At 42.9% G+C, this 18946-nt stretch overlaps 1 protein-coding gene across 1 annotated transcript in view; it reads left to right on the top strand.

Annotated features, from left to right (window-relative positions):
• The window catches only part of CMYA5 (cardiomyopathy associated 5), an 89391-nt gene extending 70708 nt beyond the window's left edge, over positions 1 to 18683 (top strand). The window contains exons 10-13 of the mRNA XM_038532132.1: positions 9251 to 9384; positions 10652 to 10751; positions 13215 to 13388; positions 17825 to 18683. Coding sequence (XP_038388060.1) covers positions 9251 to 9384; positions 10652 to 10751; positions 13215 to 13388; positions 17825 to 18071 — 655 coding nt within the window. The 3' untranslated portion in view covers positions 18072 to 18683. The remainder of the gene's footprint in view (positions 1 to 9250; positions 9385 to 10651; positions 10752 to 13214; positions 13389 to 17824) is intronic.
• The last annotated feature ends 263 nt before the right edge of the window (positions 18684 to 18946 follow it).

The raw sequence follows: 18946 nt of genomic DNA, 5'->3' as shown, positions 1-18946 counted from the left end.
GATGGGGACTGTGCCTGTGTAGATATTCAATAAAGTTCTGTTTAATGAATGAATAAGTGGACAAATGAGAGGAGTCGCCAAATTCCTCTTTGTCCTATCACCCTCAAGTTATCTAACTGGCTGAAATCTCTGGTAAAAGAGAGCTGAGGTAATCCTCAGATGAGTTCACAACTCTTTTTCACCCCCAATCCCTGAAAAGACAGACAGCCTTAAAGACTCTAGTCTGGAGTAGGGAGAGAAATTTAAAGGAAATGAAAAGAATGGAGAAAAGGATGAGTAATAGGAACACACACACACACACACACACACACACACACACGAAGGGCATTGATTAGCCTTTAGACTGGGGAATCTGATTTTGGTTGCCAGAACAGAAATACATTCATCTTCAGACCTGCATTCATTCTCCCAGTATGATGGCCTCTAAATATTCTGATTTAAGATCAAAGGTACTGGTTGGACTCTTGTGGTGAGTGTTTGAATGGAATGAGCCTCCTGAGCCCCAAGTCCCATGACGTGGTATCTGAAATAGCGAAGCAATTGCCTCCATTCCATAATCCTCACAGAAAACACATTTGCATATTTTTGTGTGTGGGCACCATGGCTGGGTCCCAGCAGTCAGCCCCTGTTGGGATTGGGGGTAGGCGGGAGTGACAATCCACGGCTTGTGTGTGGGGGCTGAGGGAGCTCCTACTCACCCTTTCCTGTTTTTCTTTGAATGCTCTCCTCAGGTTGGGTGGGCTCAAAACACTTTCAAAAATTTTCCACCGCTCGGCTGTTTCCTCAGCTGTTCTGTCTCTCCTGTGTGGAGAGAAGTCAGCAGAACTGTGGGTGGAGGAGGGAAAACTGAGAGAAATATAGTACAGGGATTAGCTGTGTGGGCTGTGCAGAGAGAAGCTGTGTACTGAATGACAAATCTGTGAGACTCAATACACCACAAAAGTAGTTGGTAGTGAACTTCCCGCTCCCCTCCCTGGCTGAGGCCGTAGGGGTACAGAGACCTTCTCTAGGCCGCCCTCCCCGAAACATCCTCAGGGTGGGCTGGGCTCTGGGTGCTGGGCCTGTCAGCTCATGTTCTTCCTGCTTCCAGCATTCCGGGCCACATGTGGTGGGGCAGGAACAGAAATGTCTGTCACAGTTGGGTTTTCTAGCTGGGGACACCCGCTGCTGTATCTGGATAATAAGGACAGATAAGGGCAAGTTTTCTAATGAACTCTGTACCTAAACAGGATATGAAGAATCCCAGTATTTCTTTCTTTTTTAAAAAAGCTTTATACCAGGTTTTCAGCTGGATAGGTGATGACCAATGGTCAAGGGCAAATGATTTGACCTTCACAACCTGGGGACAAAGGAGGCAGTTATTCCTGCCCCATGCTTGCTTCACAGGGTGACAAGAGGATCACTGACGTGAATGGGCAAAAATTCAGGATTATTTAAGAGCTAATAGGCAGTCTTTTTATGGTATTGTTTTCCTGACCCAGGTAATCCTCCTCAGGAGGGAGCCCTTGGGAGAGTGAACTGTGGGATGATTTCCACCCCTCCACCCCACCCTGGTATTCTTGACATTCGACTTTTCCTAAATGAAATCTTTCTTCCCAAATGAATCTGATTTGACCGTGATCATTTACAATCTTAAACACCTTCTGGTTGTATAGTAAAACTTCAGTCAATGGAAACCTAGGCTGTTCCTTCACTTCTAACTTATGTTCTGTCAATTTCCAAAAGTATTCAAGTTGTTCACATTAAAAGACCCAGACATAATAGAACCACTGGAAACAATCCTGTGAAAACAAGAGCCAGATCATGCTGGGGTGAAGAGATTGTATCAGAAAGTACAGGTTAAGAACAGTAGCTCAATGGAACATAAAATTTAAATCTGAACTTCCTGGTAGCTAAGGTGAAAACGGGAGAGAGGGGGAGACAGCAAGAGGGAGAAAGAAAGAGATTACATAACTCATCTTTTTATAAAAAGGAAGCATAACATTTCACTAAGAGACAATTATATTTCTTGACATTCAGCTCTAAGATGAATTTTTCATGTAGATCTTTATATAAGGGCTATTGAACAAGATAATAGTGATTGTCTTTAAGAGGAGTTTTATAAAAGATGCAAAAACATTCCTGATGTAATCATTTTTCAACTGGATCTGAAAGCGTCGTGTTAAATCACCATTCTGGGCAGGCAGTTGTATGGGGACCTCAAGTAATTGTCCACACAGGTGGCCTCTGAGTGGTATAGGAAAGCTTAGAATCCAGAGGAATGGTTACTAGGCTCCTGGAATCCTCTGCCTGAAATAGAAATGGTATCATTCAGGCTTTGGAGGGGGAACTACAGAGAAAACAAAAATCCAGGATCCTTCTACTGGAATCCTTTGGCTCACTTGGATTTTGTGAGAGATCTAATTACAGGAAAGCCCAGGTCCCATGGTTGGCAGCATTCAGCCCTCGTGTTTCTACGCTATCACGAACTAATAGTGATGTTTAGTTAACGCTGAATCCCATAATATCCTCACTTATCAGAAGAAAAAGTCTTATTCAAAAATTTTTATTTACCAAGTTTCAAAACCAAAAATCAAAATATAAAGAATTGTCTTCTTAATCCTGATTTAACCAAAATGTTTCACCTTAAACCAAAAGGTTCCATGTTTACAGGTAGTTAAAGTTTTTTTAAATGGCTCCCAACATACTGGCTTCATTTTGTAATGATGAGCAACAATTAGTTCTTGCATTTGATGTTGCTTACGTTCTCATGGATTTTTCTTCTTTCCCCACTTTCTCCCTCCTACCTCTTCTCACCCCACTCTATTTATGAGTATGTTTCCCAAGCCTAAAACTGATCATAAAAGTCAACTGGGCTGCTTGTAAAAGCTTAGATTCACGGGTGCCCTTAGGAGCTTCCGATGCAGAAGGTCTAGGGTGTCCACGCAGGCTGGGGAAATGCTACTTCACTGGCTGGGCCCAGGGGCCCGCACTCTACTCTGTTCACGGCTCACGTTAAACAGCGTTGACTGACTGGCTGAATGTGGGTGCGGCCAACAGGAATGCTCGCAAGAACCCACTGTGTTTTTAACAAACAATTCGTATTTAGCCATCTGTCATGCACTGCAGCGACAGCACCATCCGTAGGCTGCTTCCAGGAGTGATGGCACTGGATTCCTCCATATTGTTTGTACACACACCGCCCCCCCTCCTCTGCAGAGAAAACATGCTTCAGTCTAGGCGCTAGACATGCCAGTGCAGAGGCGGTCACTCCTCAGGGTTACCAGCCCCTCAGGTGACCTTAAGCACATGTACATCCTTTCTCCCATCCTACACAAATTGTTGATGTGTCGAATTCCTAGAGAAGCTACTTTACAAAATTCAAATTAATGTGTGTCCTGCAAACACATTCAACCAACTCCTGAGCTTAAAAGTAAATTATTTAATTGATTTTGGGTAATATGTACATATGGCACTGATTCAAAGATACCAAAGGGATACAGTGAAAATTAAGACTCCTTTCCATTTATCTGTCACCCACTCGGTTCTTCTCTCTAGAGACAATTACTCTTACCTGATTCACATTTATCCTTTCAGGTAGTCTCTGCATATACAAACATCTATGTTTTTTCAACAAATGGTGCCAGGCTATAGGTATTTTCACCACCTTGCTTTTCTTGTTTAAAAATATTTCTTGGTGAGTATCCTATACCAATGCATATAGAACTGCCTCAATTTTAAAAACAATTCTGTTATAGTGTGTTTTAAGATATAATTTGATTTATTTGACCAATTGAAAGGTACTTGTTTCCATTTTCTTGTTAACACAAACCATGCTTCAGAAAAAACCTTGTATATCATTTCATACATGTACCAGGATGTATGCAGGATAAAGTCCTAGAAATAGAATGTATAACAGCATGTACATTTTGGATTTTGATAGATATTACCAAACTGTTTCCATTGAGGCTGTAGTTGTTTTACACAGGCTAGCAGCATACAAGACTGTCTGGTTCTTCATACCCTTGGCTATACAGGATATGATAAAACTTTTGATCTTTGACAACTTATAGCTAGAAGATGGAATCTTATTATAGTTCCAGTGTGCATTATTATTATTGGGTTGAACATCATTTCATATGTTTCAGAACCATGTACTTCCTTTTCTGTGAACTGTTCATTTCCTTTACCCATTTTTTTCTTGTTGGGCTGTAAGTATTTTTCGTATTGCTTTGTAGAAGCTCTCTCTTTTTTTTTTTTTTTTTGAAAGAACATTAGCCCTCATCTACAACATGAGTTGCAAATTTGTTTTGAAGATTTTTAGCCATGCATCTTTTTTATTCATATGTAGTTGCCATACAATATTATATTAGGTTCAGGTATATAAAATAGTGATTCAACATTTACATGCCTCATGAATTGATCACAGTAAATCTATCATCTGTTAGCATACAAAGTTATTACATACTATTAGCTACATTCCCTATATTGTACATTGTATCCTCATGTCTTACTTATTTTATAAGTAGAAGTTTATGCCTTTTCATCCCCTTCCCATACCTCACCCATCCTCTCCCCCACCTCCCCTTCTCTGGCAACCACCAGATTGTTCTCTGTATTTATGAGTATGTTTCTGTTTTTCTTTGTTTGCTCTTTTTTCTTTTTCAGATTCCATATATCAGTGAAATAGTGGTATTTGTCTTTCTCTGACTTATTTCACTTATCATTATACCCTCTAGTTCTACCCAGGTTGTCACAAATGGCACGATCTCATTCCTTTTTATGGCTGGGTACTATTCCAGTGTGAGGTACATCTATATCTAGGTCTAGGTCTGTGTAGAGATATATCTCACATCTTTAATCCTTTGATGGACACTTAGGTTGTTTCTATATCCTAGCTATTGTAAATAATGTTGCAGTGAACTGAACATGGGGGTGCAGATATCTTTTCAAGTTAGCATTTTCATTTTTCTTTGGATAAATACCCAGAAGTGAAATTGCTGGATTGTACAGTTGCTCTATTTTTAATTTTTTGAGGAAACTCCATACTGTTTTCCATAGTGACTGCACCATTTTGCCTTCCCATCAACAGTGTCAGAGGGCTCCCCTTTCTACACATCCTCACCAACACTTGTTATTACTTATCTTTCGATTCTACTGATTCTAAGAGGTAGGAGGTGATAGATCACTATGGTTTTGATTGACATCTTGCTGCTGGTAAGTGACGCTGCATATGTTATGGATATTTTTAAATGCTAATTTAGTTGAATTTATCAATCTCTTAAAAATAGCTTTATTTCTTGTCTCATATTTAAAAATCCTCTCTCACGTTTTTTTGTAGTATCCAGTGATTCCATTTTTAAAAACTCGATCTTTTATCATCTGAACTTTGTTTCAGTAGGAAGTGTGAAATTAGTAATCCAATTTTATTTTTTTGGTATGGCTATCCAGCTGTCCCAGTAAGAAAACCCATCATTTTCCCTTCTGATTTGAAATAATTCCATTATTATACACTCAAGAGCCTGTGTTTTGCTCTATTCCTGACCTTTAGAATGTATAATCTGTTCTATAGATCCATCTATTTATGCCCCACTGCCATGCAGTCTTTCATTATCATAGCTTTATAATTTATAATTCTTGGTAGGTGAAGTTGCCACTTCATGACTTTATATATATGTATATATTTGAGAGAGAGAGAGCACAAGTGGGGAGGGGCAGAGGGAGAGGGAGAAAGGATGTGAAGCAGACTTTGCACTACGCACGGAGCCCGAGATGGAGCTCCATCCCACAATCACAAGATCATGACCTGAGCTGAAACCAAGGTCAGATGCTCAACAACTGGGCCACCCAGGTGCCCCTATGACTTTTTATTTTTAACCTTGTGTCTGTGACTTCAACTTATGGAAATGCTTTTAGTGTTTTCCCACTAAACATTAGGTCCTAATGGCTTTTTACTTTATAAAGACCCTTTTCAAGTCCCAAGTGAAATGATTCTTGTCCCACTGTTCATGGTTAGTTGTGTCAAACTTTTCAGTTGTGCCTTGAAAAAACTAAAGAATGAATGGTCTCAAGCTACAAAGGCCTTCGTAACATTGGGCACACATTGCCTCCTGGTGACTTCTACTCATTAGCCTTTTGAAACAACAGAAAAGGGGGAATGTCTCATTTATGATAGCCTTTCAGATTTCTGAGGAGACAGTGGGTCTCCCTGAAATAGTTTTTCTCTGCTTTACAGCATTAGAGTTTAACAAATGTTTGTTTTACCAACAGAGAGACGAGCAGGTTGAGAGTCTTTCAAAAACCTGTTGGGCACAGAGCACTGGGATTGTACTCCCTGGTATGCTTATCCTCCACTGGCAATCAGCTAATTGCTGATGTGTTAAGGTTTCTAGATGCTTCCTTGCCCTCATGTTCCTGAAAACAGAGCTATCCTTTTCCACTGCACTGTAGCACTTGTAGGGAGAATTCCCATACCAATGACCCAAAGTGAAACCATTTGAGTCACATTTCTTACTGTCTTTTGAATTTTGCTATTAGCTTAAGCCTTCTAACATGGTCAGATCAGTTAAATTACTGAGGAGGCTAACATCCCTTCTTACCTAAGCACCAACAACTGGTTGTGGTCCTATCTGTGGCGTAATCACTTACCTCAGTTTGGATATTCTTTGAATCTTAGTCCTACTACCAACTATGCTTTGAATAATGTATATGGATTCAGTTACAGTTCTGACATTTTTGTTTTTGAGATTAAAATTATAATCTGTGGAAGGGTGCCAGTCTTCAGATTTCAAATTCCAAAATTTTTAAGGTTTTCATGTGGCTAATATGAAGACTTCTATGACATTAAAGTGAGGTCAGACAATGAAAAGACATAGAAAAAAACATATGTAGGTGAGCTTTTTTGCTTTGTTCTTGATGCTGGAGCAACGATGGCGACTTGTCAACAATAAAACTCTACATTTCATATTACTTTGATTCTCATTCCTGGTGCTTTTATTTCACAGATTCAGTGAGGGCATTGTGCAGATCTCTCAAGTCTACACGATCTGCTGACATATTAAAAGCAGAATCTGATCCTATATTCTGACTTCAATGCCATGGAAACCTTTAATCTTTAAATGAGTGATAAGACATAGGATGCAGTTGACTATATATGTGGAATTCTTTCCTTGACCAACTTCATAAAACTGAAAAGCAAACACCCTCAAACCAGTATTTTTGGTATTTAACAACCTCATCAAAAAAAAAAAAAAACAAAAAAAAAAAACAACCTCATCATTACAAAATGAAGCCAGTATGTTTTATTCCTTCTTGGAACTGAAATTTTCTCACCTAGACTTACCACTCCCCACTCAGGCTTCAGGGTAACAGGGCCTGGGCGCATGATAAGTGATTGATAGACATTTGTTTAATGGATGAATGAAGTAAATTCAGTTCAGGCGCAAGTATGCTTACAGAGACAATAACTTTACTGCTTGTTATAATGAATGTACATCTAAACCATCAATTCAGCCATCAAGTCAAATAAGATAAGCATATACACCCACCCCAGAATAATATTCTAGATACCAGTTGGGAATTACTTTCTCAATCATGGGACATGGTTTTTCATTAACTAACTGAAGCATAATTAGTTGTCAGTGAATATGTGGTTTAATGATTCTGGTGGGGCTAAAGATAGTACTTGCAGAGGGCCCTGGTCAGGTGGCAGGTCCTAAAATAACAACCAGTAAGGCTTGACAAGTTTCCAGAGGCCTCTTCCACCAGGACACTATTAAATAGCATGTGCGCAAATAGACCCCATCTGCTCCCTGCCCCTGCCCTCTTCTTTCTGAGGAACACATTGGGTGTTTTTTCACTTTTAGACATAATGGGGGAGGGCACTGTGACTTTGTATGTATTTTCTGCTTTTAACAACTGTTCAATTGCTTGGTTTTCTGAATCAATGATGCTTTTTCCTTTTTCTGATTCTCCATAATGTTGTCTAAGGCAGGTATTGAGAAGTGAAATAGTCACCAGAAGTAGAGGTGACCTAAAGAAAATCTTTGATTCTAACCCTTTTGCAGTACGTTTGTTAATAACAAACACAAAGAAAAATGAAGACAAACAAGCAAACAAATGGATTAAAAAACCCCTATCCTTCTGAGAATGAACAGGAAGTGTACTGTACTATTGTTCTCACAGACCATAATCCAGTGCACATCTCCTGGGAACAGGGCCCTGGCACTAGCACTCAGATTAGAAATTCTTTCATTAATAAGGAGGCTAATTTGTAACTATCCCCAAAGCCTCTCCAAATGGAGGCTGGAAAAATAAGCGGTTGTGTAATTTACCTGTGTAAATGCTCTAGGCCATGATATCAAGCAGATTAAAGAGAATAGAAAAGAGGCACAAAACTACTTCAGTTCCCCAGCAAGTTGAGAGAGCTCCATCTTCAAATCCAGCAAGTCTAGATGTGGTTAAACGGTTGGGCTGTTACCCACTGGCACTTAGACACTACTACAAGCACTTTTATTTTAATATACACAGGAGATTTAGAAATAGCAACTTTGGAAATTTTATTTGGCAATTAGAATTCTCTTTACTTGCTGGGATTAAGCTTGCCTCAAAAGATGCTGTCTTTTTTAGGGGTCTTCTGTTTCTATAACTTTAGTGGCTTTTGTAGGATGGCCATGTCCAAAATCATCACTCACCTTAAGTTTTCTGCTCTTCTTGATCTGCCAATTAGATAATTAGCATCCTTTGTATTATAGATTGGTTTAACATCATCTTAATCCTTATGTGCCCTGTTAGGCAAAAGTTTATAAAGAAAATAATATATTCTTAGAGACTCACTAACCACAAAATTAATCTATTTCAAAGAGCAATCTGGAAGGCATATATTGGAGAAAAGTTGACAAAGATAGAAGTAATTTGATAAAGTAATCTTAGTGGACCATGACCATTTTGTAAACCTACCTTGCTAACTCAGTGGTCACCAAAAGGAAAAAATAAGTAATTTGTCGATAATAAAAGATCATTTGCTACAGGATGAAATATGATGAGTTGTTTCGCATGTGGTCTTATATTTATTTTTTTAGATTTTATTTATTTATTCATGAGAGATGCAGAGAGAGAGGCAGAGGGAGAAGCAGGCTCCCTGCAGGGAGCCTGATGTGGGACTCGATCCCAGGACCCCAGGATCATGACCTGAGTCAAAGGCAGACACTCAACCACTGAGCCACCCAGGGGCCCCACAATCTTATATTTAAAATTATTTTTTTGTATTTAGATCCTTCTCTGGAATTAAAGGACTTCAGCTGAAAGTTAACCTCCAACCCAATGACAATTACTTTTTCTACGTGAAAGCCATCAATGCATTTGGGGCGAGCGAGCAGAGTGAAGCGGCCCTCATTTCCACCAGAGGTACTTTCTCCTTTACACACACACACACCTATTTCCAAGCCTTTCCATTCCTTCTCTTTTACCACTTAGAGAAGACACACTAGAAGCCTCTTCTTAAAGCCCCAACCTCTTGGCAGTGCTGGGTTTTTGGCATGAGGATCCAAGATGAGTCAAAGACCAAGATGTTTCTTTCTTTTCTTTTCTTTTTTTTCTTTTTTTTTTTTTTTTTTTTCTGATGCAAGGGGTTCTCAACCTTGGCTATGCATTAGCAATCAGCCAGGAGACTTAAAAAATACTGATACCCAGGCCCCACTCCTGGAGACCCTGATCTAATTGATCTGGAGGTGGTTTTTATGCCCCCAGCTGATTCTTGTTTGGCTAATGCCAATTTGCTATAATTAGTGGGTATGTTTTGAGTGTATTTTGGGGACAGTGAGATGGGAATATTCTTTTATTACACTGTAAACTCCATGAACAAGCTTCCAGTATTATTCTACTGTTTATTTTTGGTGCTTAGCACATAGGTTGTGCCAATTAATGTTTGTTGAATAAATGAATGGATAACTTAAGGAAGTGATAAAGCTGTTCAATGACATTTTGGAGAAAATAGCCAAATGATGCCAAGGAAAAATGCCTGGCTGTTCTCAATTATTGTGACAAGAAGTGAGAAATGGAAAGGTGATCATTATCTTATCCTAAACCCAAAGATGGGAGAAGATTGAGGGTGGTACATTAAGTGACTTGCTTAGCCAGTAAAAACTTGTGTCCTACCTTGTTTGTGATGTGGTGAGGGCCCACCTGATGTTTATAAGAGAAGAAGACATGAGGGCTGCCTGCCCAGACATGTGTCCCCAGTCCCAATATGGCACCTGCATCTTCCCCTGTTAGAACCACTCCTTTAGCTTACCCCAGTGCATCTTCAGACTAGAAGGTACATATGAATCTCTGAAGGAGCTTGTGAAAGTGCAGATTCTGGTTCAGTAGGTCTGGGATGGGGCTGGAGATTCTGCATTTCTACCTAGTTTCCAGATGATGTAGACGCTGCTGGTCCAAGGAGCTCACTTTGCATAGCAGAGGGAGCTCTTGTCCAGAAGGCACACCAGCAGCGCCAGGAAGAGGTAAGTAGCCACTGGCATTCATACATGCCTTACAGTGGATGAGATCTTCAGCTTGTGGATCTGAAAACACTGATGCCAGGGGAGAGTAAGGTCTGAAATATGGTGCTTGACCCAGGGACAGCACTTACCGTCGTGGTAACACTCTAATCCTCTTTTCTTAACTGCAACAGGAACCCGATTTCTTCTGTTGAGAGAAACGGCTCATCCTGCCCTGCAGATTTCCTCAAATGGGACAGTGATCAGCTTCACTGAGAGGAGACGGCTGACAGAGTAAGTAGGAGGAGGCCCCTGATGGCCTCAGCAGTAGAGTCTTCTCTACTACTATTTCTTGGTTTCAGGGACATGCCTGGAGGTACGGTATGGAATATCCATGTGAGCACTCCCATACGGTTAATTACAGTTCACCACTAGGAAAAAAGCGACAGTAGTTCATAAGTTGGAGCAAGTGTTAATATTCATATTCGCAAACACAAGCACAGATGGTTTTGTTTAAAACAGGCTGCTTTCAGGTACCATCTCTGGTTTAATGAAAAAAAAAAAAAAGTCCAGGCTAATTCTGCTTTTATCTTCAATAGCAAACCAGGTTTTGTATCTGGCCACTTTAAAAGGAATAGAAGAGAATGACATTCTGTTGAGTTTCTGGTTCTGGCCACCATGCAGGACTTTCATATTTTCAGACTTTTTTGTCCCTCCCCAGCCAGTAGCTGCCATGAAAAGGAGCATTAATGAGCTAAAAGCTGAAGGTATCATGGGAAGACTGTTTCATGATTTGTCAAGCAATCTCTCATGGCCATTTTAAGGATCAAAATGGTCACAGGGGAGAAAGCACATGAAATGCTTTGGAAGAGTGTAACACATGTGGGGGAGTACAGGCTGGTGTGGGTGCTGATGGTGCCCCGGTGTGGCTGCCAGCAAGCAAGCACTCCACACCACGCTGAGTTACATGGTTCTGGTCTCGGGTTGCCATTCACCTGTGTGTGGCCCAGCTCAGGTGCCAGCTGCTCCTGGAAGTCTTCTCCGGGCCCTGGCCCCCTTTGATCTTTTCTGTGAAAAAGTCTGAGCACAAGTGGAGTCATTTGTCAGCCATTCCCCTCTTGAATAATCCTCAAGCAGCAGCCCTGCCTTCTGCCTCTTTGAATCTCATGGGGCCTGGAACATTGTAGGTGCCAAAAAAATATACAAATAAGTGAATTCAGGGGGGAAAAAAGATTTAAGAAGTAGATTGAGCTTTTCTGTCTTTTTTTGATTTTTCAAAAAATCAAAAAGAAAAATAGACTGGAAGTTGGTAAGAATTCATAGATTATAACTGATAATAACTATAATGTGTTTCATAGTATTTTATTTATTAGTAACCCCAAAATTCACTTATAAATATCAGGCAGCCAGGCAGTGCTCAGGGAGCAAGGGCCTGTGGCTATCAACCTCATTGGAAGGAGGTTGTTGGATAAAGACGTGAGAAAGTGAAATACATTCCTTTGCATTAATCATTTTCTCATCTGTTAAAAAGAAGAGGGTGCTGACTGAGTATTAACACTGTTTAAATTAAAAATGCTTCCTTGCTGTCTCAGCCGTTTCAAAGCAGAATTGAGCAACTCATGCAGACAAGGTCGCCCATCAGCAGTTGAAAGTGCTTGGGTTCACGGTGCCTGTTTTAAAAATAGCTAAGGTGAGACAAAAGGAGACCTTTCAATGACCTCTCGGGTGCTACAATCCAAGGAGGCCAGGTCCCAAAGACTGTTGACCACCACTTGTACAAAGCATACTCATCACACCTGGTCAGCTCTATACCTCACCGGCTGCCTTGCCTCCTAAGAGCTGCTCTCTGTGCCCAGCAAGGTCAGCAAACATGGGAGCTCACCGGTAAAGAAGATTTTGAAGACTCCTTCTCCACCCTACCCCCTCCCTACCTTCAAGGGTTTTTTTTAAGGTTTTATTTATGCATTCATGAGACACACACACACACATACACACACAGAGAGAGAGAGAGAGAGAGGCAGGGACCCAGGCAGAGGGAGAAGCAGGCTCCATGCAGGGAGCCCGACGTGGGACTCGATTCCGGGTCTCCAGGATCACACCCTGGGCTGAAGGCGGCGCTAAATTGCTGAGCCACCCGGACTGCCCTTTATCTTCAAGTTTTTTTTTTTTTTAAAGATTTTACTTATTTATTCATAGACACAGAGAGAGGCAGAGACACAGGCAGAAGGAGAGGGAGAAGCAGGCTCCACGCAGGGAGCCCGATGTGGGACTCGATCCCGGGTCTCCAGGATCACACCCCAGGCTGCAGGCGGAGCCAAACCTCTGCGCCACCGGGGCTGCCCTATCTTCAAGTTTTAAAGAAAAACGTTGCAAGTTATGTTCTCTTGGAACTCCCCAGTGCCTCCCTCGTCTTTCCACACAATCCTTGAAAGCAGAGATGTGCCGTTTCTTCTTGTCCCACCACTATTCTGGTTATTTCCTGGTACTTAGCTCCCTCAGGAGATGCAGTGTGTACTCTACATACATGTTGTCTGTGGCAATGGGAGTATGTCAAATGCACATTGTGAGTCTGTGGAGTTCTGTGGCGATCGGGTCAAATTTGGGGGCGTAATGAACAAAGGGTGTCTTTAGTCAAATTCCAGCAGTTTCCAAGGATAGAGTCCTGCCTAAACTGTGCATGGCTTTGTGAATGGTGATGTTTATGAGACGAAAGCTGGTGATCCTGTGCTGGCTTAACTGGATCCACTTGGTCTGCAGAATCCCATCAGTGTTGGGCGAGGAGCTGCCTGCCTGTGGCCAGCATTACTGGGAAACCACAGTCACAGACTGCCCGGCTTACCGACTTGGCATCTGCTCCCACTCGGCTGTGCAGGCTGCTACCCTGGGACAAGGGGAGACTTCGTGGTACATGCACTGCTCTGAGCCACAGAGGTACGCTGGAGCCCTGTCCTCCCTTGTTGGTCAAAGTGTCACAAGTCGATGTGTAGGCAAGGGATCTCTGGGGCAACTAACAATAGCATCCTAGTTCCCTGCCCAAGTCTGAGCCAACAAAGAAAGAAAACAGAAGACTCAAATATATGAAGACCAAACTATTGCTCTGATTACTGAGGAAGCCCATTTTAGTGAATGTGGTTCATATGCAGGGGCAAGGACATTTCTTATACTGAGCCCTGTTAACAGACTTGTACGCACCCAGAGCTGGTAACAGACTTGTACGCACCCAGAGCACTCTGTTAACAGACTTGTATGCACCCAAGCCAGCTTCTGCGCCCTGCAGGACAGAGTTGGTCCCTGAAGAAACAAAGAAGGATGTGTGTCTCATTGAGAAGCTCATAGTCCAGAGACAGGGACCTCCAGGCCATGCATGGCCAAGTTTTCCTTCTGGACTCACCCCAGGGTGGGGGGAAGGGACAAGGGTCATACTAAAAAGCCCCCTCCACAGAGGAGTCAACAAAAATGAGGAAAGAAGTGAGTCCCCAGTACCTTCCCCTTACTGGTCTATATCAGGAATTGGCCAACAGGAGCCCACAGGCCATACACGACTGCTTCCTGGTTTTATAAAATTTTATTAATAGTTTGATTGAAATACAGTTATACTCATTTGTTTACGTATTGTCTATGGCTGCTTTTGCAGTACAATGGCAGAACTGACCAGTTGTATTGGAGACCAAGTGACCCCCAAAGGCTAAAAATATTTACTGTCTGCCCCTTTACAGAAAAAGTTTGCTGAACCATACTAGTAGCTTTGTGTAGTTGGTTAATGTGATGAAGCCCCAACCTGTGTTAGTCTCAGAGAGATAAGGCAAGGACTGGATGATCTGAATATGCTCACAGGGTGGTCTTCATTAGAAATGTGACTTTAATCCTGGCCTTGTGCTCAACTAGCCTCCTTGTGGCTACTCACCACAAGTCATGAAGCCTTTGAACATATCCCATAGGCCTCATCGATCTTGCCAGAGGAGAATGACACCTGGTCTGCTACATTTTTGGGTGGTAAGGATCACATGAAGTCAGGTACAAGGAAGAGCCTTGAAATTGTAAAGTATCATAAAAATATGAGGCATTATTCAAATGTAATGCTTTAAAAAGGAAGCCTCCGGTGCTCACCAGTTCCCAGAAAAAGGCCCACAGATTGGGATTTTGCATATCTCTGGCTGCACATTTCTCCCTGCATCCTACTTGACACAGTTTGATTTTCTGACATGGTTCATAAGGACACTATATCCAGAAGCTATTCAAAGTCACATTTCATCAAGTCAGAGCAATTATTATAATTGATGTTCATTGCTGCACAATGCTTAAGGACCTAACCCCTGCCCAGAGTGTAAAATCTCTCAACTCCAGAATTTATAATGAGCAGATTTAGAGCTGGAACCAGATATAGATTTCATGAAAATTTCCTTAGACACTTGAACCTTTAAAACCCCCAAACCAAAGACTAGCCTCCAGAAACAAATTCCTATACACTGGAGAACAGAATTATATCCTGTCAACAGGTTCGACAAGCTTGGTCTTCGGCACCTTCGGGCCCAGGGTAGGCTCTGTGGATTCAGGGAGGAAGAGTGTTCCCACCGGTGTGGTCACGGCGCAGAGACGTCAGGCCTCAAGTACTTTCACTGCATGTTTCATATAGAGTACCGCTGGTTTAGGCACCGTGGGAGCCACTGTGGCAGATCACTGCCTCTGTGTTCCACATTTCTGGTTTCATGATTTTAAACTAAATTGTATGACTCTTGATCCTGTTTGCATAGAATCCAAGCTTTAAGATGTCACAACGGGAAAGGAGAAATGGAAAGAGTCTGAAGACACAGAATCAGTTGGACTTCTTTCTGTCCATTCCCCCCTCGTTCACAGCCTCCTTACCTCCTCTGTTATTCCACCCCAGCCACCATGCCTGTACCTTCAGGGGGCGGCCTGCACCCACCTCACGCTCTCCTACGTGTCACAACTGGCAGATTTTTCTAGAACATCATTTTCATCATATCCCTTGCTTTTTTTGCCCCAAAATCTACAAACCTCTAGAGTGATGCCAGCACTCAGCTGGGACCACAGTAAAGAGAGGAATCCAGGAGTAAGGTGACCAGAAAGGGGGCTGCGGAGCCCTCAGAGGAGTAGCCACCAGGGCTCAAAGGGATCTGGACTCAGTCTGGGCCAATAGTGGGATTCACGGGACTGGACCACCTGAGCATGGGGACCCCAGTACAGCAGTTCAGAGTCACACAGGTGTCTAGAGTCAGGCTTCTAGATGATCTTTGAGCAGACACTGGCAGTCCAAGAGGGGGCAGTAAAAGCAGGGCAGGGAAACTGGCCTCAGGCAGCCAGCCTTGGTTTCAGGCCCGACTGTGGGTTTGGAGAAGAACTGATATGCTGGATAGGAAATGGAGGCAGAAGAAGGGCAGGGCACATTCGCAATGGAGCCAGGTCTTCAAGAGATGTCTCTCCTTCCTTGGCCTCTGTGGAGGGGATTGACTCAGGGACTGACTGGGGCTGGGCCTGTGAGCACTGGGAGCCTTCTAAACAGGCTGAGGAAATGGCTCTTTTGGGCATTCAGAATCCTCTAGAACAGTGCTATGCAATCAAACATTCTGTGAAGGTAGATAAACGAGGTCACAGATGGCTGTTGAACACTTGAAATGTGACCAGTAGGACTGAAGAACTGGACAGTGAATTTTATTTAATTGTGATTAATTTTAATTTAAGTGGCCACATGTGGCCAGTGGCAATTGTGATGGATAGGCAGGTGTAGATCCTGGCCGCTGACTTACCTATTCAGGTCACGTCCTCAGAGTCACTCCCATGTCCTCTCCAAGCCGGTCAGGCAGTTGGTGACATCGCCCCTGACCTAGGGTCTTGCTCATTTTGCCGCCTGGCCATTGCTCCTGCTGCCCCTGCTGGCGCATCTCGCCCTCCCTCTTTCCCACCAGCCAGTTCAGACCCATGTGCTCCCACAGCCCTCCGAAAGCACCCCCGCCTGCACCGCTGCCCCCTGGCGCTGCCACCTGCAACCTTGTGTTCTCTGTAGCCCCCAGAGCTTCCAGATGTGCATCAGCCCCCCCGCGCAAGGCATCAAAGGTCCTTTAGCGTCGTGTGAGCCCTGCTTGCTTTCCCGTCTCCCAGAACCGCTGCCCTGTCACATGAGCTTTTAGTCTGCAGCAAAGTTGCCGACTTGCCATTCCCTAAACACACCTGTGCTGAAGCTTTTGGGCCTTGGAGACTGACACCATAGGCCTTAGAGGTCCTTGGCTCTCTGGCACACCAGAGTCACTCATTGCCCCGAGGCTGGAGGCCCAGCCAGCCCCAGTGCTTCCACCCCTCACACTTACCATCCTCACAGACCTTTCCCTCGTCTCTTCTGTCTTTCATTTCTTCCCCTCCCCGCTTTCAGGACCCCAGCTCTGCTTCTGAGACTGCCAAGAGGAAACACCAAACTTAATGCTACTTTTTGCACCGAGCAATTTAGCTTCTTTTGTTTGGCAATACCCCCTTCCCAGCCTGGTCTGGAACCTTTCCTTTCACAGCCACATGGGTCCTCTGAGTATGTTTATAAATACTTTCCCAGTCAGTGCCCTGCGATGGAGCCCCAGCCGGAGCTCACGTTTAAGTGATCAACAGTGTTTTCCTCGCTGGTTGGGAGGTCCTGGGTCCCCAAAGGGCAAGGAGAGTGTTCTGTGGTCCTTCAGATCCCCCCAGAGGCCAAGGAAAGTTCTGGACTCACAGATATGCCCAATGAATACTTGTTGTGTTAAATTTATTTGAATTGAAGAGAGAAGTGACAGGCAGCCCCCCACCCCCACCCCCCACCCCTGGGCTTCAAGGCTACAGAAAACATTCAGGAGATGAAAAGGAAAGTAGGTTTGGGGTAGAGGGAGCCTATACAAAGGAAGAAGTTGGGCAAAAATAATGAAATTTTTTCTTAAACTTCTTAAAGGCCTTTATGTAAGTTACTTATAAATTTTTAAGCTGTAAAATTAATACATTTTATGGAAGGCAAGCCTGCAGTACTTTTTAAAATACATGGCAGCCTCAGAGGAGTTTTATTCAAAAGAATGACACACCATGAATGCGGTAGTTAAAACATGTGGGCAGCTGGGAAAGAATTAGAATGTTGAGAAAAATCACAAGGGAGGCATATGCTGGTTATTCTGGGACCGCCTCCTAATGTAGAAGGAGCAAAATTATTAAAAATGCTTGTCTGTTGGGATGAGCTCTGCATTTTAGCATCTAGGAGGGATCTGGTTAAAGGATCTGGGACAACATTATTGCAACTCACTATTGTGAAGTGAAATTAATGACTGAAACATTGGTTATCTCCAAGTGATTTTCGTCAAGATTTCCAGAGTTTAATTCCCTGTTCTGTTTCATTCCAGATACACGTTCTTCTACAGCGGCATCGTGAGCGATGTTCACGTGACTGAGCGTCCCACCAGGGTGGGCATTCTGCTGGACTACAACAACCAGAGGCTTCTCTTCATTAATGCTGAGAGTGGGCAGCTGCTCTTCATCATCAGGCACAAGTTTAATGAGGGTGTTCACCCTGCCTTTGCCCTGGAGAAACCTGGCAAATGTACTTTGCACCTGGGGATGGAGCCCCCAGATTCTGCAAGGCACAAGTGATCACTGGCTTTCAGAGTTCGCAAGGGCAATAATTCACATTTTGGGGGTCTATTGTTCTTTCCCTTGGGTGCTATGTATTATTCAAAACGTCTCCCACACATTCGCGCTAATGATAGCTACACACACAGCGATCAGCACGTGAACAAAACCACCAAGGAAGCCTTGACTTTCTAGGTAGCTTGTGAGTCAAGAGGATGGAAAAACAACCTTCACCCTTTGCTTCCTATAAGTTTGAGTTCTTCCCTAAATTAAAAGGATTTATTCCCGAGTTGGGAACCACAACAGAGAAGGGCTCGTCCACCTGTTTTATTGGCAAAAGAAATCCTCGGAGGGACAGGTCTGAGCAAAGGGGAGGTTGTGTTCATCATCCGTCTCTGATGAGAAACATGTGCTTTTAGCAGAAGAGAGATGTCACCTCACTCCACTAAAGTATCATGTTTTCGAATCATTAGAGAAGGTGTTTTAATTGCTCTAAGTTGATAACAAACTCTTTTGTAATAATATGTACCGTAGGACATGAGTCTCTTTTCCCTGAAATTTTAGATGTAGACAAGTGCTAGGCATTAGAAATTTCCATTTTGTTAAATAAATGCTTAGATCCCATAAAACAAACCATGTTGTATGAACTTCTTCTCTGTAACTTACGAGCCGGGCATCTGTGGATTGGGGCACATTGCAGAGTAAATGACCATCCTACTTGAGGGGCTTCTGCTATGGCTAATTTTCACCTAAGAATTTTACATATATCTTTTAAAAATCCAAACACTTTAATCCCATAGTTACAGTCAACTACAGGAAGCTGGGAATCTCTTTTTGCCAAAATGAAATGGTTGGTCATTTTTAGATACTATATTGAAATCTCTCGGAATCTTCCT

The sequence above is a fragment of the Canis lupus genome, chromosome 3 (genome assembly GCF_011100685.1).
Source record: "Canis lupus familiaris isolate Mischka breed German Shepherd chromosome 3, alternate assembly UU_Cfam_GSD_1.0, whole genome shotgun sequence".
NCBI lineage: Eukaryota > Metazoa > Chordata > Mammalia > Carnivora > Canidae > Canis > Canis lupus.
This window is presented reverse-complemented; position numbering and strand designations above follow the sequence as displayed.